Here is a 24,501-nt window from a genome sequence, read left to right as displayed (position 1 = left end):
CCTCCCAAAGTGCTGGGATTATAGGTGTGAGCCACCGCACCCAGCCCACATTGACATTTTTATAGAAATGTTAAGTCTTTTAATTCTATTTTTGAGACAGGGTCTTACTTTGGTCACCCAGGCTGCAGTGCAGTGGCATGACCACAGCTCACTGCATTCTCAGCCTCCCAGGCTCAAGCAATCCTCCCACCGCACCTTACCAAGCAGTTGTGACTACAGGTGCATGCCATCACACCCGGCTAATTTTTAATTTTTTTATAGAGAAGGAGTCTCACTTTGTTGCCGGGCTGATCTTGAACTCCTGGCTTCAAACATTTCTCCCACCTCAGCCTCTGAAAGTACTGGAATTACAGGTGTGAGCCACCGTGATGGGTCTCATCTTTTCTGTTTCCAATTGTCCACATCCACATTTTTCTGTTGGGTTATCAGTATTTTTCCTTTTTGGTTTGTACCTTTTTTTTTTTCTTTTTTTTTGAGACGGAGTCTCACTTGTGGCCCAGGCTGGAGTGCAGTGGTGTGATCTCGGCCCACTGCAAACTCTGCCTCTTGGGTTCAAGCAATTCTCTGCCTCAGCCTCCCGAGTAGCTAGGATTGCAGGCACCTGCCACCACGGCCAGCTAATTTTTGTATTTTTACTAGAGACCAGGATTCACCATCTTGGCCAGGCTGGTCTTGAACTCCTGACCTTGTGATCCACCCGCCTCGGCCTCTCCAAGGGCTGGGATTACAGGCATGAGCCTCCGTGCCTGGCCATATTTTTTTATTTATTAAGAAACTACTTCCTTTCTTACGATCAGTCACAAATATTTGTTTCCAGTTTTTTGTCTTTTGACTATTTAATGTCATTTTTGATGGTGTTAAACTTTATCATCTTTTTTTTCCTTTTGTTAGATTTTAGGTTTTAATGCCGTAGTTGGGAAGGCCTTCCCTGTTCTGTGATTATAAACTAACTTTCCTCTTCTTTAAAAAAATAATGGTTCTATAGTTTCATTTTCTACATTTGAATATTTGACCCATTTGGAATTTATCATGGTGTAAGATGTGAAGAGCAGATTCAGCTGTTTTTCCTACATGTTTACCTAGATATCCCAACACCTTAATTTTTTGAATAATCTATCTTTTTCCCACCAATGTGAAATGCCGCCTTTATTATAAACTAAATACCTGGATACATTTGTAATAAAAGTGTTGTTTCAAATCAGTTCAGTGTTTCTCATTCATTCACCAGTAATGAGTGACAGTGCCGCATTCTTGCCAGTATTTGGTAGTGTTGGTGTTTTGGATTTTGGCCATTCTGATAGATGTGTAGTGGTATCTTGTTTGAATTTTGAGTTTCCTAATGACATACGATGATGAGTTTTTCATATGCTATGTGTATATCTTCTTTAGTGAGGTGTTTATTCAGGTCTTTTGCCCGTTTTTTAATTGGATTGTTTTCTTATTGTTGAATTTTAAGAGTTTCTCTCTCTATATTTTTATATATGTGTGTGTGTGTGTGTGTATGTGTGTGTATATATATATATATATATTTTTGGGACAGCGTCTCCAAAGGTTGGAGTGCAGTGGTGCAGTCTCGGCTCACCACAATCTCCGCCTCCTGGGTTCAAGCGATTCTCCTGCCTCAGCCTCCCACGTAGCTGGGATTACAGGCATGTGCCACCACACCCAGCTAATTTTTATATTTTTAGTAGAGACGAGGTTTCGCCATGTTGGCCAGGCTGGTCTTGAATGCCTGACCTCAGGTGATCCACCCACCTCGGCCTCCCAAAGTGCTGGGATTACAGGCATGAGCCACCATGCCTGGCCTATATTTTGGATAAGTTTATCGAATAGGTTTTTGCAAAATAGAATTTTTTTTTTAATGTGGTACTAGATTCTGTCATAAATATTTAGTTTTTTCTGATACAAAGAGATTATTCACTGTAGATTTTGAATAGGTATAAGTTGTACAGTAATCAATACTTTGGGAGTTGAAAGTGTATGAAGGTGAAAAAAAAAAGTGTATGAAGTTGAACAGCCTGATTAGAACTCACATCAAAATACCTGGATTTATCATCAGTAAAATCCATTTATTTCAGGGTACCTTCATTGATGGTGCCCCTTCAAAACTTAGAATTATTCATACCTTGGCCGGGCGCGGTGGCTCAAGTCTGTAATCCCAGCACTTTGGGAGGCCGAGACGGGTGGATCACGAGGTCAGGAGATCGAGACCATCCTGGCTAACACGGTGAAACCCCGTTTCTACTAAAAAATACAAAAAACTAGCCGGGCGAGGTGGCAGGCGCCTGTAGTCCCAGCTACTCGGGAGGCTGAGGCAGGAGAATGGCGTAAACCTGGGAGGCGGAGCTTGCAGTGAGCTGAGATCTGGCCACTGCACTCCAGCCTGGGCGGCAGAGCGAGACTCTGTCTCAGAAAAAAAAAAAAAAAAAAAGAATCATTCATACCTTGCAAACACTGAGAAACTGCTTTATCTCCTTTCAGAAGTGGAGACCAGAAGTATTTATAAACTCTAGCAGATAGTCAAGAGGAAGAGAAGGCTATAAATTTGACCTGTACTGGTCTAAGACCTCATCAGTATTGATCGTGGTAATTCAGTAGAAGAGAGAGGATAGGCTAGACAGAAGTATATCAATATGCAATTTATTGAGTGTTTGTTCAGCAAATAAAAGGTACAGAATGGAGTGGAGATATGTAGCCTATTTAATGGAAGTAACTAGCATGCTTGAGCCAAAGGTAAGTGAGTGGAAATGGTAAGATGCAGAACTAAGCAATGTGTGTGCACCAATTATGGACCCCTAAGGAAGGGATGGAGACCAGAGGGATTACTGGAAATGCCTGTCAGGTTTTAATTAACTCTTGGCAGTAATCCCCTATAGCTCCTAAGATACTGCTAATATGACTGTGCTGTATCTGCTATACCTCCTGCTGCTGCCACAACCACCGCCACCTCCAAAGCTCTCTAACTTACCTGAATTGAGACCAGAGCACCTTAGCCTTCCTTTGCAGACCTTAATGTTTGTGGAAGGTCACATGGGAGGAGGTGGGGAGAAGATACAGGTTATTTTGCCCGCTAATATTTTATTTTATTTATATATCTTATATTTTTTTGAAACAGAGTCTCGCTCTGTTGCCCAGGCTGGAGTGCAGTGGCACAGTCTCCACTCACTGCAATCTCCTTTTCCCTACTGGGTTCAAGGGATTCTTGTGCCTCAGCCTCTCGAGTAACTGGGATTACAGGCACACACTACCGCACTTGGCTAATTTTTGTATTTTTAGTAGACGGGATTTCACCATGTTGGCTAGGCTGGTCTTGAACTCCTGACCTCAAGTGATCCACCTGCCTTGGCCTCCCAAAGTGTTGGGATTACAAGTGTGAGCCTCTGTGCCTGGCCTATATAGATGGTTTTCCTTATAAACTGTTTCTTTTGATTCTCTATGGTAACTCTAAGGTAGTCAAGTAAATTATTGTTATTCTCATATTTGTAATGAGAAAGGCAGAGCTAGGGCTTGAATTTGGTTCTTTTGAGTGAGATACCAAGGTTCTGTTTGTTTGTGACAGAGTCTTGTACTGTCTCCCAGACTGGAGTGCAGTGGTGCAATCTTGGCTCACTGCAGCCTCTGCTTCCTGAGTTCAGGCAATTCTCCTGTCTCAGTCTCCCGAGTAGCTGAGACTACAGGTGTGTGCTACCATGCCCACAAATAATTTTTGTATTTTTAGTAGAGATGGGGTTTCGCCATGTTGGCCAGGCTGGTCTCAAGTGGTTTGATCGCTACAGCCTCCCAAAGTGCTGGGATTACAGGTGTGAGCCGCTGTTCCTGGCCCCAAGGTTCATTTTAAATATTGGGTCTGACTGTGTGCAGTGGCTCATGCCTGTAATCTCAGGACTTTGGGAGGCTGAAGACAGGTGGATCACTTGAGGTCAGGAGTTCGAGACCAGCCTGGCCAACATGCTGAAACTCACTTCTACTAAAATTACAAACAAATTACCCTATTCAACATGCTGAAACCCTATCTCTACTAAAAATACAAAACAATTTTTGTATTTTTGTATTCGGCTCAAAAAGTGAGCTGAAATTGCACCACTGCACTCTGACCTGGATGACAGAGTGAGACTGTCTCAAAAAAAATTTTTTTTCAAGTAAATAAAAATTAAATATTTGGTCTGGGTAATGGTTATTTCATGTGCCCAGAAACCTTCAGAATATAAAGCTATCTTGTAGAGCAGTGGTCCCCAACCTTTTTGGAACCAGGGACTGGTTTTGTGGACGACACTTTTTCCACAGACAGTGGATAGGGGGTTGGGGTTTTGTAGTGAAACTGTTCTGCCTCACATCATCAAAGCATTAGTTAGATTCTCATAAGGAACACACAACCTAGATCCCTCGCATGCACAGCTTACAATAGGGTTCGCGCCTCTCTGAGAATCCGGTCTGAGAATCTCTGACCGGAGGCGGAGCTCATGCCGTAATGCTCACTCCCCACTCCCCTGGCTGCTCACCTCCTGCTGTGTGGCCTGGTTCCTAACAGGGGGTGAGGGACACTTGTTATTGATCATAAAGGTTACGGAAGTCTGATTTGTGTATCAGTAATTATCACACTTTGGGTCTCGGGGACTTATTTATACTTATTTGAAGATCCCAAAGAGCTTTTGTTTACATAGGTATGTCTATCAGGATTTGCCATATTAGGAATTAAAACTAAGAAATTTAAAAAACATTAATTTACTTTAACATAAACTCATTTATGGTAACATAAGTAAGGTTGCTCTTTTCCATAATAGACAGCTGTTTTCATAAATTTTTTTAAGTTTGAGGAGTGGCATTGTTTTACATAGCTAGAAATATTGTTGATACCTGTTTGACTTACAGAAGACAGCTGGATTCTCCTATATGCTCCTGCATTTAGTCTGTTGCTGTTACATTGTTTTGTTGAAGCGTATGAGACAGCCTCATAGATGTGTAGTTTGAAAAGGGACTAGTATTTTAACAGCTTTTTTGCAGATTCTTATGGACCTTCTTTCATGCTAAACAAAATTGAACAAGTGGTACTTTCTAAAGAAGAGTCAGAGAGTCTAGGAAGTGTCGAACCTTTTGTTGAATTGAAGGTGATCGTCAAAAACACCAAAACGTTCATGTATTTTGTAGTAATTCTCTGGGTATTTGTATTAGACTTGGTAGGTTTTTAGTTTGAGAGGAATAGGGGTGAGATGATGTCACTAAGCTCGTTGGAAAATGGGAGAGTTTTCTCATGTGGGGACTTCTTTGTGGAAAATAGTTATTACTTCAAATGTACAAAGGAACCTGGTGAACTTCTCTATGACTCCTATCTACAAGAAGTCACCAAACTTGTATCTTTGTGGCCGGGGAGAAATAAAGCAAGCAGCAGGTGACAAGCAGGATCAGAGACCATCATTTTGGAGGAAAGAATTCTAAGGAAGAAGGATGGTAGTGGTGATACATATTACCTAACAGAGAAATGCAGAATACCTGCTGTACTTCATATGACCCAGGTTTTGAGGGAAGATAAATTACTCCCTGTAAAAAGAGATGCTAAGTACTACAGACTATTATAAATGATAGCTAATTAGGGGTGTTTGACTAATCTGTATTCTAATATCCTAATTTAGATTGGCAACTTCTTCTCATATCTGAGTATTGGGAGCTCCATTAATACATGGTGGTGTTCTTTTTGTCAGTCTGTAGGTATATTGTTAGAGCCATGCAGTGACCATGGTGATAGTGAAGATGGCTGTCTTGAGAGGTAAGCATTTTTTCTTGTTTCTAATTAATCATTTTGAGAATTGGAGCACTTCACAGATTTTTGAGGTGAATTTTTTAGATGAATATCCATTATAAACATATAGTTTAGATAATCTTAAACAGCCTTCTTGTTATAATGGTAGACATAAAGGATATTAAATACCCATAAATATTTGGATTTATGCAGGTTCAGACAGACAGTAGTTGTAACTTGGAAAACATTCAGAGGGAAAAACAGCCTTTTTGGAGACATTTAAATCTTTCAGTTGATTGTGGAACAATTGGGAAATTTACTGATACTCTGAGTATACCTGTCAGTGAGTTAATTCATGGTCTTGTAACTGTGTATAACTAACTGAGAGATATTGTATTTGATTCAACAAATAGGTGTAGGATGTTTTTCTTCCTCTTTGAATTTATCCTTGGTGTGTCTCAATATGTCTCAATACACTGTTAGGCGGCTGGTGCTTTTTTAACCTCTTTGGCTGGCTATAATGGTAGAGAAATACTGGAGGCAACGAGTATTTCAACTAAATGTGGAGTCTCAATAGATAGCCTCTTTGGGTAGAAGCTTTCTGGAATGTTTTAAGTCACAGAATAAGATTTGGGTTCTTGTTACCCTTTGCATCAGTCTTCAAGATGCTGCCAAAAAGTATAACTTAGGAAGGTGACTTGAGATTCTGAAAATACTTCAGTAATGAAGTTGCAGACTAGATTGTAAATATTGAGAGATCCCAAACAGCATACTAATTTACTGACAGCCTGTTGGCCAGGACATATTTGTATTCCATTGTTTCTTTTAATTATAAGTAGGAAGCCTATTCTTTAAGGGTAAGTAAATTCTTTGGAGCCATGTCTCTGGAGCCTCCCCATACTCTGAAGGTCCACAGATTTCCTGCTTATAGCAGTTCCTTGTGCTTCCTTTCAGGAGGCAGGAATCATCCTCTTCCAGCCCAGGGAGTATTGGAGCTATGGGCTGAAGATGTAAGATTAACAGCATTAACAGGCACCCCCAGAATGATGACATCTGGATTTGGTAGAACAATAAGGAGCCATTTAGTGAGGATTCTTCTGTTGTTGTTGTTGTTTTGTTTTTGTTTTTTGTTTTTTTGGTTTTTTTTTTAAAAAGCTCTTTCCTCTTCAACTTCATCTGTGTATAAGTTAGCAAACTGGTTTTTAGATCCAAAGAGTACCTTGGTTAGGTGAATTACATTTTGTTTGTTTAACATTCATGTTTCTCAAATGTAGGTGATTAGGTCTTTTAGGTTGCTAAGGTAGTATTTACTCATCCTACCATTTGCTCCTACTCTAAGCAAAGGAATGCCTTTAAGCTTATCAGAGCATTTAGTTCATTTCTTATGCTCAGCAAAAATAAGTTAATTATCTGTATGAGAAAATGACTTGCCGTATTTAGATCAAGGCATGTCTCCTGAGTGCATACTCTGTTATGACCAGTTAGAAGTGACATCTTGATGTGTCATTGTAAATTGCCACAGTGCCTTTGGGGAAAAGAAGTTTTCCCCAGTAGGCATATTGATAATCCACTGTATATTAGCAGGTGCTTTCTTGACTGGTAAAATAAGTACAGATCACTTACGACAGCTTGCTATAACACTTGTTCTAAATAAGGGTTAGTTTTTCTGGGGAAATTAAAGGTGGACTGAAATTTTTAAAAATTTCCTTTTAGTATGTTACTGTTATGTTTTGAGGAGGGAAAGGTTTAGAAGTAGTAACCTTCTTTGATTGGAAGTAGTAACCTTGTGATAGAATACAGTTAGGTTTAAAGTAAAAGACATAGTGTCTTTTTTTAAAAAAAATAAAGTCTCCTTTGAAAGTCTCCAGAATGGAGAGAATAGAGCTGTGTATTTGGTTAAAACATTTATTTTATAAAATCTTTATTATACATTCTTTTGGGTTTCTACTTACTGTGGATTTTAGTTTTCATTTTATAAAGGTTTTTCTTTTTTGCTGTGGTTTATGGGGTGGAGTAGGGATTGTTACTTGATTTTTCTAAACCTGAAGTGATTCTGTGGATCTTTTCAGTATTGTGTGATTTTTCAGATATAGGGCTCCAAAGAATGGGCATATGTCCAGTTGGCATTTTCTCCTCGCACATTGTAAATGCTAACTGTGTGGTGGAGTAGAGTAATCTAGGTAAGAAATATGTAATGATAGTAGGCTTTTTATTCTTAATATACTAACAACTTTACTTGTATTTTTAGGGAAGAATGTTTGTTATTTGACAGTGATAAATTGTCACACTTGATTCTGGTAAGAACTATTTTTTATCTTAGTCTTTAAAAACTTGCCTAGGTTTAAACTGTCTGTTATGTCTGGTCTTTCACGTGGGTTAGCTAGGTTTAAAGATTTAAATATAAATACTCTTATCAAATATTTTACAGTTAAACAGCAACTTAATTTGCCACTTTTGGCTACAAGAGACTTGGTTATGAAAACACTTTCCTGAATTTGGAATCCAAACTTGTCTTCCAATAAGACATATTCTAAAACTGCATGTTTATATTTGAAAATAGTTTGCACAGTGGGAATGGGATAGTCGGCTGTATAGGCACAATAAACTAATGAAGACTACACATGGATATGTGCTGGATGTGTTTAAGCTGGGTGTGAAAAGCTTCCGTCGTTGTGAAATGTATTCTTTATTTTAAAATACAGGATTCTAGTAGCAAGATATGTGATTTGAATGCCAACACTGAATCAGAAGTACCAGGAGGTCAAAGTGTTGGTGTTCAAGGTGAAGCAGCATGTGTTAATATTCCACATTTAGATCTGAAGAATGTTTCCGATGGTGATAAATGGGAAGGTAATTTTACCCACACACATTATTTTCCTGATAATGTTGTTTGTAAGTGAAATTACCCTAAGCGATGATAACACTACAGCCCTTTTCTGAATAACCTTATTCATCTTGATCTTCTGTTCTCCCTTTCATATAAGATAAATAAGTGGGTGTTTTTAGTGAAACACACTGAGATTTTGGGGCAGCATCTCATATGAACTAGAAGTTCTTATCTGATCCATCAACAGCTTTGAAAATGGATGTTAGAGCTGATTTTTTTAAAAAGTCACCCAGCATACGTTTTTGTTAATAGTTAAATCAAGTGCTATCTCCCAGTCTTTGAAAGCCTAGTATGTTACGGCTTAGAGATCTCACCAGTTTAAACAGAGGGTGTATAATTTCCTTGTCCTTAGAATCATCAGCAGTACATTTTTGAAAATGACCTTCAAGGGTACTTCTAAACAAATATTGTACCATATTCCTGTTATCTCTGTCTTAGGTTATGAAGGTATGGTGCAGGGTACTCTAAAAATTTACACAAAGGGGAGAAGTTAAAATTTAACAAGCAAACAACATGGGTATATGCACGTCTCAAAACTCAGCAAATACATAGATTTTTGTGTTTCTTTGTATATAAAGTTCTCTTTTTACTTCAAGAGAATAAAAAACTGTAAACAAATGCTGAATTCAATGGATGATTTGCATACTGGAGTATTTATGGGGAAATTTACTGATACCTGCAGTTTACTCTGAAATCCGTGAAAAAAATAAGATGGTTAATGGGATGGATAAATGTTAAAAAGCAAGTATAGTAGAATGTTAATGGTAGATTGTGATTGATATATGGATATTCAGTGTAAAGTTCTTTCAATTTTGCTATGTATTTGTAAACTTTCAAATAAAATGTTCAGTGGGGGTGGGAAACAAGCAATAAATTTGGATCTAGGAGTTTTTCTGGATTATACACCTTGGTAAAGAGACAATGAGATAACTCAAGAATCTTAAGCAGAGTTACATATTCATTCACTTGGATGAAGATGCCTGGGTTCTGTCACCTTTGGCAAGTTATCTGTTGACATATGCTGGCAATAACAGGAATTGTAATGCCAGTGCCATGGACTCCTTTTGGCCCTGTAAGTGTACTCACCTGATTGCAGATCGCAAATGGAGTGTGTGTGGATCTTTTTTTTTTTTTTTTTTAAAGGTCTAGGCATTTTTTTTTAAGAGCCCCATCCAAGTCATTGTCTGTGCCAATTTTTATTGCTGTCTCCTCCCCAGCCTCCTTTTTATATAGGTCTAGATGTTTGGCATGCCCAGTGGCATATTATCTGTTTTAACTTAGACTAAATTAGGAAGTTGTCTTTCATTTGCTTTGTTCTGGGTTATTCAGGACATCTGGAATTTATGAAGATGCTTCCCAGTGTTAGGGGATATGTTAGCATACTGGTGGCAGTTGAAGATTAAATGTTCTTTTTTGTTATTTATTGTGGCTGAAATAAAAGGAATGGTGGTCGACAGAGCATCCCTTGGAGCATTGCTAGGAAATGAGTCTTCAAAGGAAGCAGCTGGGATTCTGATAAAGCACTTTTGTTTCTTCCTGTTAGAAGATGCAGATAAATAGTTCTGTATGATCTTTGGCCTGGGAGTCCTGATTACATTTTAAACATAGAAGAACAATTGTTTTTCATTGTCTGAAGAGAATGGACCTTCTCTGTCTAACTTCAGTGTTCTTGAGTCTCCCTGAAAGAGAACCTGATACTGGACTTTTTTTTCCATGTCAGAATCCAGCACCTATACCTTGGTATAGATAAAGGAGGTAACCTGTAGGCTGCGGATGCCTGATTTTCAGTGCCTGAGCTGTCCTGGTTCAACAGCCTAAACAAGTCTATGTAGGTCTCCTACTTGCTCTTCCAGAAATAGGGGTCTGCGACTTTCAGAAAGCCAATGGTTACAGACACCAGAGTGAACTTCCCAGCCATAAACTATGCATGTGCTTTGTAGAGTGGCTGTTTGTAGACCATGTTGTTTCTTCTAACTTTGTCACTAATGCAAACATTGATTGATTTTCCACAATTAGGAGTTAGGATATTCTTTTTTTTTTTTTTTTTTTTTTTTTTTTGAGATGGAGTTTTGCTCTTGTTGCCCAGGCTGCAGTGCAATGGCATGATCTCACCTTAGCGCAACCTCTGCCTCCCAGGTTCAAGCAATTCTCCTGCCTCAGCCTCCCAAGTAGCTGGGATTATAGACATGTACCACCATGCCTGGCTAATTTTGTATTTTAGTAGAGATGGAGTTTCTCCATGTTGGTCAGGCTGGTCCCAAACTCCCGACCTCAGGTGATCTGCCCGCCTTGGCCTCCCAAAGTGCTGTGATTACAGGCGTGAGCCACCATGCCCGGCCAGGAGTTAGGATATTCTAAATGAGAAAGTCTTATTTATTTAAGAGACCAACTTACTTTAGACCCTGGATACCTCGGAATCAGACATGCTTTGTTTGATGTGACTCTTCGTAGAGAAGTGGGATGACTCCAAATAGAGCCCTATGTCACTATTCCTAAGTATATGGTTTTTATTTTGTTTTTTCCTCAAAGGATAAGAAAAATAGTCAGCAGAATGCAGTAGTTAGCAAGCAGGTAGCACATGACTGTCACCAGTATGAATTTGTAGCAGCTGTTCACAAAGTTTTGACTTTTAATGGAAGTGGATACCATCTTCAGATTCTCTCCTGCTAACTCTGGAATGAAATGCAGTAGAATTTTTTCAAAGAGCAAACTAAGGGAGATTTTTTTCTTTGAAATCATTTATACTGAAAAGCTTCAAACAGTGCCTGCTTAAGAATTTCCATTTTTTCAGTTTTATGTTTGAGTTAATAGCGCTACTTTGAGTTTCCCCGCCCCCTTTTTTGCATTGTTTGCTGAAATGGAAATGTTATGTTTATGTTTGTTAAAATCTAGTTAGTAGTTATTTCTTTTAATAAAGTTTTTGAACAGAATGCCTAACTGGTTTTAGGGAAATGTTTTTGGTATCTTTGGCTTTGTGTTATGTGTATGGTTTGTTCTGACTGTGCCGTGTGTTCACTTTAGTATTTTTTGCCATTTTTTCCATTTTATTAGCGTCATGCCCTATCACTTTTCCCCTCATTGATTTCAAAACAATGCATCTGCAGAGAGATGGGGAGGGTAAGTATGGTTCACCATAGTTTAGTTTTTTTGCCTTTTTATGGTTCACTTTGTTTGTCTTTTTATTAAGCCCTTCTCCTGCTGTCCCCATATCTTAGGAAAACTGTTCTGGGTTCAAAGTGAACCCAGAAAAAATTGCTGTTACTTTTGTCTTTTCTTAAAATAGGATATTTCTCATAAAATGTTTACTACCAGTTACTTATTTGCTGGGACACAGGTACAAGGGTTGCTTTGAAAATCACTTTATTGTTGGGTTTATTGTGGGATTGCACGCTTTGTACCTAATTTTTAATTCTCAGATTGATCTGGGCTTCAAAAACAAACTAAATTATGTTATTATTTTGAAAGGAAAGGTAATGCTTTAAATTGCTAATGCCTAAAGTTAAATTACTAAAGCAGCAATCTTAGCTACTGTGTGAGGAAAAAGAAAACATCACTCTTGAATTTTGACACTGTCAAGCCCTCTTTGCATTCATTTTCACTATTGCTAATAGCCAATAGCATCAAAAATTTTAAGTCTAGTTATTTAAAAAGCTGCCGGGTGTGGTGGCTCACGCTTGTAATCCTAGCACTTTGGGAGGCCGAGGCAGGTGGATCACTTGAGGTCAGGAGTTCGTAACCAGCCTGGCCAACATGGTGAAACCCCATCTCAACTGAAAATACAAATATTAGCCAGGCATGGTAGCAGGCTCCTGTAATATCAGCTACTAGGGAGGCTGAGGCAGGAGAATCGCTTGAACCCAGGAGGCAGAGGTTGCAGTGAGTCAAGATCGCGCCACTGCACTCCAGCCTGGGTGACAGAGCGAGACTCCAGCTCAAAATAAATAAATAAATAAATAAAAAGATAATGTGTAGATGGCAATTTTTTTTTCCCTCCTTTACTTAATTTCGTATTTGGGGTATATTTGTGGATTGTGTGTATGGTCTGTATGTGTTCTGTATGTAATCAAATATTATATTTGCAAAGACATTGAATGTATTAACATAGCTTTCACTTGAGGGCATACAGGATAACTGCTGTAAAGTAAATGTGCTTAAGAAGGCCTAGTGCTATTAAGTTTTGTCTTAGTAACACTGTTGGGTATTATTAAAATATATATTATACATAGGAATCCTGTAACAGAAGATAACCGTCACAGTTTAATGTTAGAGGCCAGGTGCTGTCAGGTGAATTAGCTCCTCCTTTTGGGAATGTTAGAATTCTTCTAAAGTCAGAGAGCTCCATTTGGTGAGTGTTCTGTGTAACATGGGGAGCAGCTCCCACTTTGTCTTAATATAACTATTTGACAGTGAGGGACAGGTCATACACCTGGCATCATTTGGCTTTTAAGTTAAATTTCTAAGAAAGAACTTCAGTTCTTGCTGTTTCTAGTTTTCCCCTACTTGAAAAGTAACATTTGTAAATAAAACATCTTTAGAAAAGTTCAGAATTACATTAAATAACATCTTTAGAATTAAATTGGGTTTAAAGAGCTTGACAGTGTCCTTTCTTGCTTTGCCACTGGGTTCAGAAATTTAAATTTATATGGAAATAGAACTCTGGGTTGGGCACAGTGGCTCATGCCTGTAATCCCAGCACATTGGGAGGATCACTTGAGCCTAGGAGTTCAAGACCAGCCTGGCCAACATAGTGAGACCTCGTGTCTACCAACAACAAAAAAAGAAAATTAGTCAGGCATAGTAGCAAGCGCCTGTAGTCCCAGCTGCTTGGGAGGCTGAGGTGGGAGGATTGCTTGAGCCTAGGAGGTCGAGGCTGCAGTGAGCCACCATCATGACGCTGAACTCCAGCCTGGGCAGCAGAGCGAGCCCTTATCTCAAAAAAAAAAAAAAAAAAAAAAAAAAAAAAAAAAAAAAAAGAACTCTGGGCTAAAAATTGAAGCTTGAATAATTTTAAACTATAGTAGGCTTTATGAAGACATATATGTATATATAAAACGCTATGTAATGGTATGATTTAAGGAACACATAGCTGATACTTTGTGACTTTTTTCCCATGTGGAATCAAGAGACCCATGATACTATTCTTTGTGTTTTTTTATAGAGCCATTTCCTGCTTTTAAGTCTTGGCAGGAGGACTCTGAGTCTGGAGAAGCTCAGCTGTCCCCACAAGCTGGAAGAATGAATCATCACCCCTTGGAAGAGGACTGTCCTCCAGTATTATCACACCGCAGTTTAGATTTTGGGCAAAGCCAACGTTTCCTACATGATCCAGAAAAGTTGGATTCCTCATCTAAAGCACTGTCTTTTACTAGGTATATGATTTTTATGTACTTACAAGAGGCAATTCCTATTATATACCCAAGTCTTTTGAGATATTTAGTCTTCCAGCATGGGCTTCAATAGTGACACTCCATCTCAAAAAAAAAAAAAAAAAAAAAAAGAGATTTAGTCTTCTAGACATAGAATTCAGAGCTTTCTCCCTGATATAGAGCACGTTTTTGTAACTTTTTTTTTTTTTTTGACCCTGCTGAGTTCATTGAGGTGTAGTGTTTGAAGTTTGTTCTCAAATAGACATTTTCTCATGGTGTATTATTCATTTATTTGTGTATTCATCGCTGAAATACAGAGCTCTGTAAAGGAAGCAGCAGGTGGTGCTGAGCAGTTCCTAATCTTTTTTAATCAAAGCTTTAAATGGATCTGAATGTCAAAAACTTTGCTGTGCAGTTTGAACAATTACAAGAGCTCTGAGCTGCTAGGTATCCTTTTATTTTCTGCCTTTGTCCAAACCAGTTTTAAATGATTCCAAACTGTTTGCATCACCACTTGTATAAGCTAAATTTGTGGTCTGTAATATTACAGTGTTTCTTTATACTACCTGTCCTTTAGTGTTAGGGACTTATTTTTACCTTTAAGATTTATTGCTAATAGTGTTATGTCAGGGCATTTTAAGAGATACAGTGTTGGTACTTGAAAATTTAACTAACTGTTGGCCTTTTGTTTTAATTCAGAATTCGAAGATCATCCTTTAGTTCAAAAGATGAAAAGAGAGAAGACAGAACACCTTATCAGTTGGTCAAGAAACTTCAGAAGAAAATCAGACAATTTGAGGAACAGTTTGAAAGGGAAAGAAATAGCAAGGTAGGTCTGTGGCATTCCCCAGAGTGAGCTAAATCTAATATTAGAACCTAGAGGAGTGTTTTTCAAGAGCCTTAGTTTAGATCTGTGTGAGAAAGGTAACAAATCTGAGATGCCCAGAGGAACAGTGATCATGTAGATCTGAGATTATATAACTCCTCAGTCTCCTGACTTCCAGGTCAGTATTCTTGCCATTTGCACCGTGGCATCTTTTTATTTCCATTGGCAAAGCAGCTTTCAGAATTTTTAAAGCAAATACTTTTACATTGACAAATCGTGTTACTGCTATTTCTGCTCTTATAAAAAACCACAAGTACCAAGTGGGGATGAGAGGGAGTTTGTGAGGGATGAAGTGGAGGAGGGAAAGAGAGTTTTAATAGTTAGAACATGTGAAATGGAAAGAGTCCTATACTTGGAGTCAGAAGACCCATATTCAAATCTGGCTTCTGCCAGTTACTAGACCTTACCTTGGGAGAACTTGACATAATATCCTGCCCTATCTAATTAAAGTAAGATGAAATGAGAATTGAGTAGTCTTTGCTGTGGGAACTGTAAAATACTATTTGGACATAAATTAACATAACTGTTGCTTATCACAAGTGTCAGTGATTCTGCTCCATAATTTTTCAGCCCTCCTACAGTGATATTGCTGCCAATCCAAAGGTATTAAAATGGATGACAGAGCTTACAAAACTGCGGAAGCAAATTAAAGGTACATTATGTGCCATTTTGTAATATATTTGCAGTTAAAAAAATTTTTTTTATATTAATGTCTGAGAATTACAACTTTTGATAATTTTAAATCTTGGGCACTGTTTGACAAAAATGAGAGTTACCTTTTTTTCTTTTATTAGGGTCAAAATTGCATACTGTAGTATTGTGTTATAGTACAGTAGTTCTGTATTATATTTTAAATGTCTTTTTTGTGTTTTTATTAGTAACATCTTTTTGAAAGATACCTGAGATTGTATATTCATAAGTGAACTGATGTTATAAAGTTTATCTGAAATATATTTCAAATATTAAGCAGCTTTGAGTTGTGGTGGATATTTCATTAAGATTTTTTGGTAGATATTTTCATCTAAGACTAAGAAAGTCTAATCACAGTGACTCGTTTATACCACAAAGACTAAATTGTAACTCTTGAATGATAAACCAGGCATTGCATTTCTAGGTGTCAAACTAGTATAGTGATTGTTGAAGTATATTTGTGGATGTTTAGTGAGTATGTGTTTTAATAATTATTACTTTTAAAATTATGCAAAATAGGGGTTTATTATCTGGAGCATCACTTTGGTTTATTCATTTAAATTTACTCAATAAAGTTTTTATTTTTATTTTTATTTCTTATTTTTTTGAGACAGAGTCTCACTCTGTTGCCCAGGCTGGAGTTTAGTGATGCCATCTCAGCTCACTGCAACCTCTGCCTCCTGGGTTCAAGTGATTCTTGTGCCTCAGCCTCCCGAGTAGCTGGGATTACAGGTGCATGCCACCAAGCCCAGCTAATTTTTGTAGTATTTAGTAGAGACAGGGTTTTGCCATGTTGCCCAGTCTCGAACTCTTGGGCTCAAGCGATCTACCTGCCTCAGCCTCCCAAAGTGCTGGGATTACAGGTGTGAGCCACCGCACCTGGCTTATAAAAATAAGAAAATATGTATTTTTTTGTTTTTTTGAGACAGAATCTTGCTCTGTCATCAAGGCTGGAGTGTGGTGGCACGGTCATGGCTCACTGCAGCCTTGAACTGATGGGCTCAAGTGATCCTTCCACCTCAGCCTCCAGAGTAGCTAGGACTACAGGCATGCACTACTACACCCAGGTAATTTTTTAAAATTTTGTATAGAGTTGGATTCTTGCTTTGTTGCCTGGATTGGTCTCAAACTTCTGGCCTTAAGCAATTCTCCCACCTCGGTCTTGCAAAGTGTTGGGATTACAAGTATGAGCCACGCGCCCGGCCCAGTAAAGTGTTTAGTATTTCTGAAGTATTAAGTACTTTGTAGACAACTAGAGATATAGCAGTGAACAAGACAGACACAGTCCCTACTGTCATGGAGTTTATATTCTTGTCGTTAAGATAAAGTCTGGCTCGCTCGCTCTCTCTCTTTTTTTTTTTTTAAGACAGGGTTTTACTCTGTTGCTCAGGAGTGGAGTGCAGTGGCACGATCTTAGCTCATTGCAACTTCCACCTCCCGGGCTGAAGTGATCCTCCCACCTCATCCTCCTGAGTACCTGGGACTACAGACACATGCCACTATGCCCAGCTAATTTTTTTGTATTCTTAGTAGAGATGGCATTGCACCATGTTGCCCAGGCTGGTCTCAAACTCCTGGGCTCAAGCGATCTGTCTGCCTTGGCCTCGCACAGTGCTGGGATTACAGGCGTGAGACACCACGGCCAGCCAAGATAATGTCTCTTAACTCCTCTTTAGAGTATCGCTTAATTTTCCCCTGTACTTCTGTTAAAGATTTCCATGTTTAATGCCAATTTCCAGTCATCAGTGAAAATTATTACCTTGATTTTATTAGTAATTGATACCATTAAATTGTCTAGCATTGGCCTCATAATTTTCCCATTTTCTTTCACTTTTACTGCCCTGTAGTCCATCTGCTGCATGGTAGTTAGATTTATCTTTAAAAAATTCATGTTAGCAGGCCGGGTGTGGTGGCTCAAGCCTGTAATCCCAGCACTTTGGGAGCCCGAGATGGGCGGATCACGAGGTCAGGAGATCAAGACCATCCTGGCTAACACGGTGAAACCCCGTCTCTACTAAAAATACAAAAAAAACTAGCCGGGCGAGGTGGCGGGTGCCTGTAGTCCCAGCTACTCGGGAGGCTGAGGCGGGAGAATGGCGTAAACCTGGGAGGCAGAGCTTGCAGTGAGCCAAGATCCGGCCACTGCACTCCAGCCTGGGCAACAGAGCAAGACTCTGTCTCAAAAAAAAAAAAAAAAAATTCATGTTAGCCTGGGTCCCAGCTACTTTGGAGGCTGAGGCAGGAGGACCACTTAGGCCCAGGAGGTCAAGGCTGCAGTGAACCCTGTTTGTGCCACTGTATTCCAGCCAGGGTGACAGGGCAAGACCCTGTCTCAAAAAGAAAAATAAAAAGTCACGTTACTCTCTTTTTCAAGCCCTTCAGTGGGCTTCCACCTGGAATAAAGTCAAAACTCGTGACTGTGGCTTTCAAGGCGTTGCACACTCTGCCCTTGGCCGATTTTATCACTTTCATCTCTTTTCTGTTCCTCAAACTTGCCACGCTTTAGGACCTTCACACTGGCTATTGCCTCACTGGGGACAAATGCCCTTCCAGTAAATCCTTTATGCTAGACGAGCTCCTTATTCCATATTCTACCAGGATGATACTATTGAGAGAGGTCTTCTTTGTCAGTCCCATCCAATGTAGTTGTTCCTCCACAAATTATACTGCTTTTAGCACTGCAACTCCATCCTGTTTTATTTATAGATCATAACATTCTTTAAAGTTATTTTACTAATCTGAGTATTTGGTTATTGTTTTTCCTTCCCTGAATTTATGCTCCACGAGAACAGGAACCATGTCTGTTTTGTTTTCTTCTGTATCTCCCATGCCCATCAGAGCATTTTATTCAATAGTAGGCTGTCTATGGATATAAAATTAATAGCTTGTTCTCTCTTTTTTTGTTATTGTTTTTGTGTTTTTTTAAGACAAGGTCTGACTCTGTTGCCCAGGCTGCATTGCAGTGGTACAGTCTCAGTTTACTGTAGCGTGAGCCTCCCAGGCTCAATGTGGTCTTCCCACTCCAGCCTCCCAAGTAGCTAGGACTTACAGGCATGTGCCACCGTGCTCAGCTTTTTTTTTTTTTTTTTTTTTTTTGAGACAGAGTCTCACTCTCTCACCCAGGCTGGAGTGCATTGGCGTGACACTGGCTTACTGCAACCTCTGCCTCCCGGGTTCAAGTGATTCTCCTGCCTCAGCCTCATGAGTAGCTGGGATTACAGATGTGTGCTACCATGTACAGGCATGTGCTACCACACCTGGCTAACTTTTGTATTTTTGTTAGAGACGGGGTTTTGCCATGTGGACCGAGCTAGTCTCGAGCTCTTGACCTCAAGTGATCCGCCCACCTCGGCATCCCAAAGTGCTGGGATACAGGTGTGAGCCACCATGCCCGGCCTCAGCTAATTTAAAAAATTTTTTGTAGAGATGGGGTCTCACTCTGTTGTCCAGGCTAGTCTCAAACTCCTGGGCTCAAGCAGTCCTTCTGCCTCAGCCTCTCAAAGTTCTGGGATTACAGGTGTGAGCCACCATGCCCGGCCTAGAATAGCTATCTTGCTGTTTTTTGCTTCTTAAATGTTTTATTTGGCTTTGAAATATCTAAGTCTTCGTGCTTTAATGTGTACTTTCTTGTTGTGTATATCTTGCTTATTCTTTGACCTGGTCAAAGCTAAAACCAATTATTATTGATCTCTCCTTATTTTTGACATGTAGATGCAAAACACAAAAATTCTGATGGAGAATTTGTACCTCAGACACGTCCACGTAGTAATACTCTTCCAAAAAGCTTTGGCTCTTCTCTAGACCATGAAGATGAGGAGAATGAAGATGAACCCAAGGTCATTCAGAAGGAGAAGAAACCATCTAAAGAAGCAACCCTTGAACTTATTCTTAAAAGACTGAAAGAAAAACGTATTGAGAGGTGTCTTCCAGAAGATATCAAGGTAATCTTGAGCTATGATTTTTGCCCAGATTAGCCTTTAGAATTCCTGAAACAAAATAATTACTATAGCAGGATAGAGATGTCTGGGTAGTCTGATTTTCCTGAATCTGCTCCCCATCTTTGCAGATTCAGAAACATGCTTTAATCAGCATAACAGAAGTGCCAAATACTTCAGGAATTGAATCATAATAAAACTGAAAAAACTAGAATGCTGATGAGTTCATTTTGTGTTCGAGGCAGTTGGCAAGATGAGTGTATAAAGAGCACGAAACAGGTAGCTCATGCCTCTAATTCCAGCAATTTCAGAGGTCCAGGCGGGAGAATTGCCTGAGCCCAGGAGTTTGAGACCAGCCTCAGCAACAAAGTGAGACCCTGTCTCTGCAAATAAAATTTAAAAATTAGCTGGATGTGGTGGTATGCACCTGTAGTTCCAGTTCCTTGGAAGGCTGAGGTGGGAGGATCGATGGAGCCCTGGAGATCAGGACTGCAGTGAGCTGTGCCTCCAGCCTGGATGACAGAATGAGACCCTGTCTCAAAAAAAACAAAAAACAAAAACATGAAACAGACCTACAGACCTCAGCTTGAATCCTGTCCTTGTGTCTTAATAGCTATATGTATTGACCTCCTAGCTTATGCCAGACATTGGGTGGTTATATTTTATGCATTATGCCACTCAGCCCCTTCAACAATCCTATAATGTATATGGACGTGATTATGTCCATTAATACTAACTTGATATGGTTATGAGGATTAAATGAATTTTTTTTTTTGAAGCGCCATTGTTCTTCCCTAGTAAAGCCTGTGCCTAGGGCAGTCCTAGCACTTGGCAACCTATTCTTATATTGGATGAGATTTGCTTGGAGAATGGAGAGAGTAGATGGTCTCAGGTGAACTTTTATCTAAGTAATAGTCCTGATGCAGAACTCTTACTTTGACAACAGAGTATATCTCTCTCATGATCCAAATATTGGAGTCTTTCTTTCCCTTGAATAGAGCTGAATTCTCTCTTCCCCTCTTAACGTTTCTTTTGCTTAAAAAAATTTCTTTTGGCTGGGTGCAGTGGCTCGTGCCTGTAATCCCAGCACTTTGGGAGGCTGAGGTGGGTGGATCACCTGAGGTCGAGAGTTCAAGACCAGCCTGGCCAACATTACGAAACCCCATCTCTACTAAAAGTACAAAAAAAATTAGCTGGTTGTGGTGGCACATGCCTGTAATGCAGCTACTCCAGAGACCGAGGCAGAAGAATTGATTGAACCTGGGAGACGGAGGCTGCAGTGAGCCAGGATTGCACCACTGCACTCAAGCCTGGGCAACACAGCGAGACCTCATCTCAAAAAAAAAAAAAAAATTTTTTTTGGTAGAAATTGTGTCTCACTATGTAGCCTAGACTGGTCTCGAACTCATGGCCTTAATTGCTGAGATTATAGGTGTGAACCACAGCATCAAGCCCTTTTAAAATTTTATGTTAGAATAAATATTCCCCCACCCCCCCACAACTTTATGCAAATGTTTTATCCCTGGTTTAAGACTGATTCAAGCTTGAGGTTGAAATCAGTGTTTGACAGATTACACTCAGCTATCCTCTACTGAATGTATATAATTTTAAAGTTATGTTTGTTATAGCAAGATGTTATCCAGTGAATTTTTTTATCTTAAATTTTACTCTCATGAGAGACCAGGGTAGTATTAATGAGTCCTGGGAATAAGTAGAGAGATTATTTGGTCTAGTGTTAAAGGGTATTCTGTGGAACGCACGTTGAGGTGTTAATAGTTGATCCTGTAGAACGAAGGGGACAAATTTGTTTTATTTAGTAAGAGGATGCAAGGCTTACCATATTTATTTGTCTGTGGAGCTTGTTTGTGGACAAATAAATTTGGGAAGCATTGCTTACTCTACTAATTAGACTATAAAAGCTGTGAGAAGAGTATTGCAGTGTAAAGAATGTGCTAACCCAGATGAAGGAAAACTGAGGTAATAGAGAAGTATGAGGTCACAAATGGACATTGTTGAGCTTTTTCCAGATCTTTCCACTATACTGCTTCTAGATTTTCTTAATGGTTTAGAATAAATATTGTATTGTAAAACCTATGTGTGTATGCGCATGCGTGCCTACTCACTTAATGCCAATAAAATGCCAACAACATTAAATGAAATAGCAAGCAGTTATTTATGTTTACTCTGGAGGTGCCAGGTAGGCAGTGTTGCAAATACTTTACATAGAACTCATTTATTCCTCATTAGAGCCCTTTAAGGTAGAACGAAGTATTCCCATTTTACAGATGAGGATATTGAATACAAAGAGGTTAGGTAATTTACCCGAGCCAGTATTCATAATCTATTCAGATAAAATGTAAAGCCATCAAAGGGGTTGGTACCTACTTATTACAAGAGCAAATTGTACAGGAGACTGAAAAATTTGCCTGCAAATCTGCAAGCAAAGGCTTTATTAGCCTGGGCTAGACTGTTGATGGTCTGCCCTATCTACCTAATTTACATTGTGGGAGTGAGGAGAATATTAATGATGCCAGTGGAGTTTTTGTTTTTGTTTTTGGGTTTTTTTGTATTTTGTTATTTTTTTTTTTTTTTGTTTAATTCCAGAAAATGACCAAAGATCATTTGGTAGAAGAGAAAGCTTCTCTTCAGAAAAGTCTTCTTTACTATGAAAGTCAACATGGAAGGCCGGTAATATCTCTCTTGCTAAAAAGATTTGATTTTATGTCTTAAAAAAGAACATGAATCACTTCTGTGGCCTGCGTTCTTCAGGGCTGTTTTTTGAGCATTATTTCCTGCAATTGGGGGATTGCCTATGTATTTAATATAAAATTTCAAATTGGGGGAATAAGTCATTGTTTAATGTTTTGGACATTTTAGATTTGTGATGACTAGACAGTTTCTTTTTTTTCTTGCTTCAGGTGACCAAGGAAGAAAGGCATATTGTTAAACCTCTCTATGATAGATACAGGCTTGTAAAACAAATGCTTACAAGAGCTAGCATCACTCCTGTCCTTGTAAGTAAAATAAGCAGTAATTCTCTAGTTCATTTTATCAAGATGTACTCTTCCCCCAAAAAATTATTATTGTGGTATATTGGAGAAATACACAGTCAAGACAGAAATAATTGTCACTGTAAGGTGAGATTACTGATTTTAAAGTAGGAAACTAATAGTGTCTGCTTAGTATATCCCAGACACTTTTGTAAGCATTTTGTAAGCATTTTTATGTATGTTTATGTCATTAAATTCTGACAAGTAAAATCACAATAGGTAGAATATGATAGCATCATTTCAGAGGTGATGAAACTGAGGCTTAGGCAGTGAGTGATGTGCCTAATCTACTTTGTAAGTGACAGAAGCAGAATGGGAAACTCATTCAGAGTTTCTAGTTTATTTCCATTTAAATTCATGTCAGAGTGTCTAGTTTATTTCCATTTAAATTCATGTATTTGAAAATGCATTAGTTTTGTGGTGGCCATGATGATGTCCTTTTATTTGCATAATGATATAAGCTGACTTTTAAAATAAGTTGATCTTTTTAATGAGAAAAAGTCACTTAATGTAATGCTCATTGGTATTTGTGTGCATTTTTAAAGAAAAATGAAAACTGTAGTATTTAAATGCAGATTAAGTGCTGTCTTCAAATTAACCTTTAGATAGTATGACTGTAGATAGATTGGTCTTGGGTTCAAATAGAAAACAGCATGTAGCCCATTCTACATGATTTCCTATGAATTAATTCATTGAACTTTCTGGTTTGCTGTGGCTTTCAGGCTATTTTTATGTGGATAGCTACTTGCACGGCGGCTTCCTTTAGGTGATGACTGCCTGGTGACTTTTTTTTTTTTCCAACTTTTATTTTAGATTCAAGGGGTATATGTGCAGTTTTATTACCTGGGTGTATTGCTTGATGCTGAGGTTTAGGGTACAAATAATCCTGTCACCTAGGTACTGAGCATAGTGCACAACAGTTTTTCACTCCTTGCCCCCCTCCCTCCCCTCCCCCCAGTAGTCCACATTGTGTGTTGTTGCCTTTTTTTATGTCCATGAGTACCTGATGTTTAGCTCCCACTTATAGATGAGCACATTCAGTATTTGGTTTGCTGTTCATTTGTTACTTTGCTTAGGATAATGGCCTCCAGCTGCATCCATGTTATCCCAAAGGACATGATTTTTTGTTTGTTTGTTTTGTTTTTGTTTTTGAGATAGAGTCTCGCTCTGTCACCCAGGCTGGAGTTCAGTGGTGCGATCTTGGCTCACCACAACCTCCGCCTCCTGGGTTCAAGCAGTTCTCCACCTCAGCCTCCCGAGTAACTGGGATTACAGGCACCCGCCACCACGCCCAGCTAATTTTTTAGTAGAGACAGGATTTCACCATCTTGGCCAGGCTAGTCTTGAACTCCTGACCTTGTCATCCATCTCCCTCGGCTTCCCAAAGTGCTGGGATTACGGGCATGAGCCACTGTGCCCTGCCAATTTTGTTCTTTTTTATGGCTGTATAATATTTTATGGTGTATATGTACCACGTTTTCTTTATCCAATCCACTGTTGATGGGCACCTGATTTCATGACTTTGCTGTTGTGAATAGTGCTATGGATAACCATGTGACTGCATGTGTTGTTTTTGGTAGAATGATTTGTTTTCTTTTGGATACTAATACCTAGTGATGGGATTGCTGAGTCGAATGTCAGCAGATGAATGGGTAAATAAGATGTGGTAACCCGTACACCCAAAATACTCTTCAGCCATAAAAAACAATGAAATAATGATAGATGCCACAACATGAGTGAACCTTGGAAACAAGCTGAATGAGAGAAGCCTGACACAAAGGGACACATATTATATGATCCCATCTTTATGAAAGATTTAGAATAGGCAAGACCATAGAGACAGAATTTAGATTAGTGGTTACCAGGGGCTAGGGGGAGAAGGCAAATGAGTGACAGCTAATGGGTACAGAGTTTCTTCTGAGGTAATGAAATGTTCTGAAATTAGTGGAGATA

General features: G+C 39.0%; 1 protein-coding gene across 11 annotated transcripts in view; it reads left to right on the top strand.

The window, feature by feature from the left end:
- FAM13B (family with sequence similarity 13 member B) overlaps window positions 1–24,501 on the top strand; it is a 91,948-nt gene that overhangs the window by 61,401 nt on the left and 6,046 nt on the right. For 3 of the 11 annotated variants that reach the window (XM_030927610.1, XM_030927606.1, XM_030927603.1), the window contains 10 exons: window positions 5,697–5,761; window positions 7,983–8,031; window positions 8,437–8,584; window positions 11,673–11,738; window positions 13,780–13,990; window positions 14,687–14,816; window positions 15,444–15,525; window positions 19,275–19,504; window positions 22,103–22,186; window positions 22,417–22,512. In XM_030927610.1, coding sequence (XP_030783470.1) covers window positions 5,697–5,761; window positions 7,983–8,031; window positions 8,437–8,584; window positions 11,673–11,738; window positions 13,780–13,990; window positions 14,687–14,816; window positions 15,444–15,525; window positions 19,275–19,504; window positions 22,103–22,186; window positions 22,417–22,512 — 1,161 coding nt within the window. Of the gene's footprint in view, window positions 1–5,693; window positions 5,762–7,982; window positions 8,032–8,436; window positions 8,585–11,672; window positions 11,739–13,779; window positions 13,991–14,686; window positions 14,817–15,443; window positions 15,526–19,274; window positions 19,505–22,102; window positions 22,187–22,416; window positions 22,513–24,501 lie in introns of all 11 variants that reach the window. The other 8 variants (XM_030927605.1, XM_010388071.2, XM_030927608.1 and 5 more) reach the window with 5 other exon arrangements.

The sequence above is a fragment of the Rhinopithecus roxellana genome, chromosome 3 (assembly GCF_007565055.1).
Source record: "Rhinopithecus roxellana isolate Shanxi Qingling chromosome 3, ASM756505v1, whole genome shotgun sequence".
NCBI classification, from domain to species: domain Eukaryota; kingdom Metazoa; phylum Chordata; class Mammalia; order Primates; family Cercopithecidae; genus Rhinopithecus; species Rhinopithecus roxellana.
The sequence above is the reverse complement of the archived record's forward strand: the minus strand, read 5'-3'. Positions and strand labels throughout refer to the sequence as shown.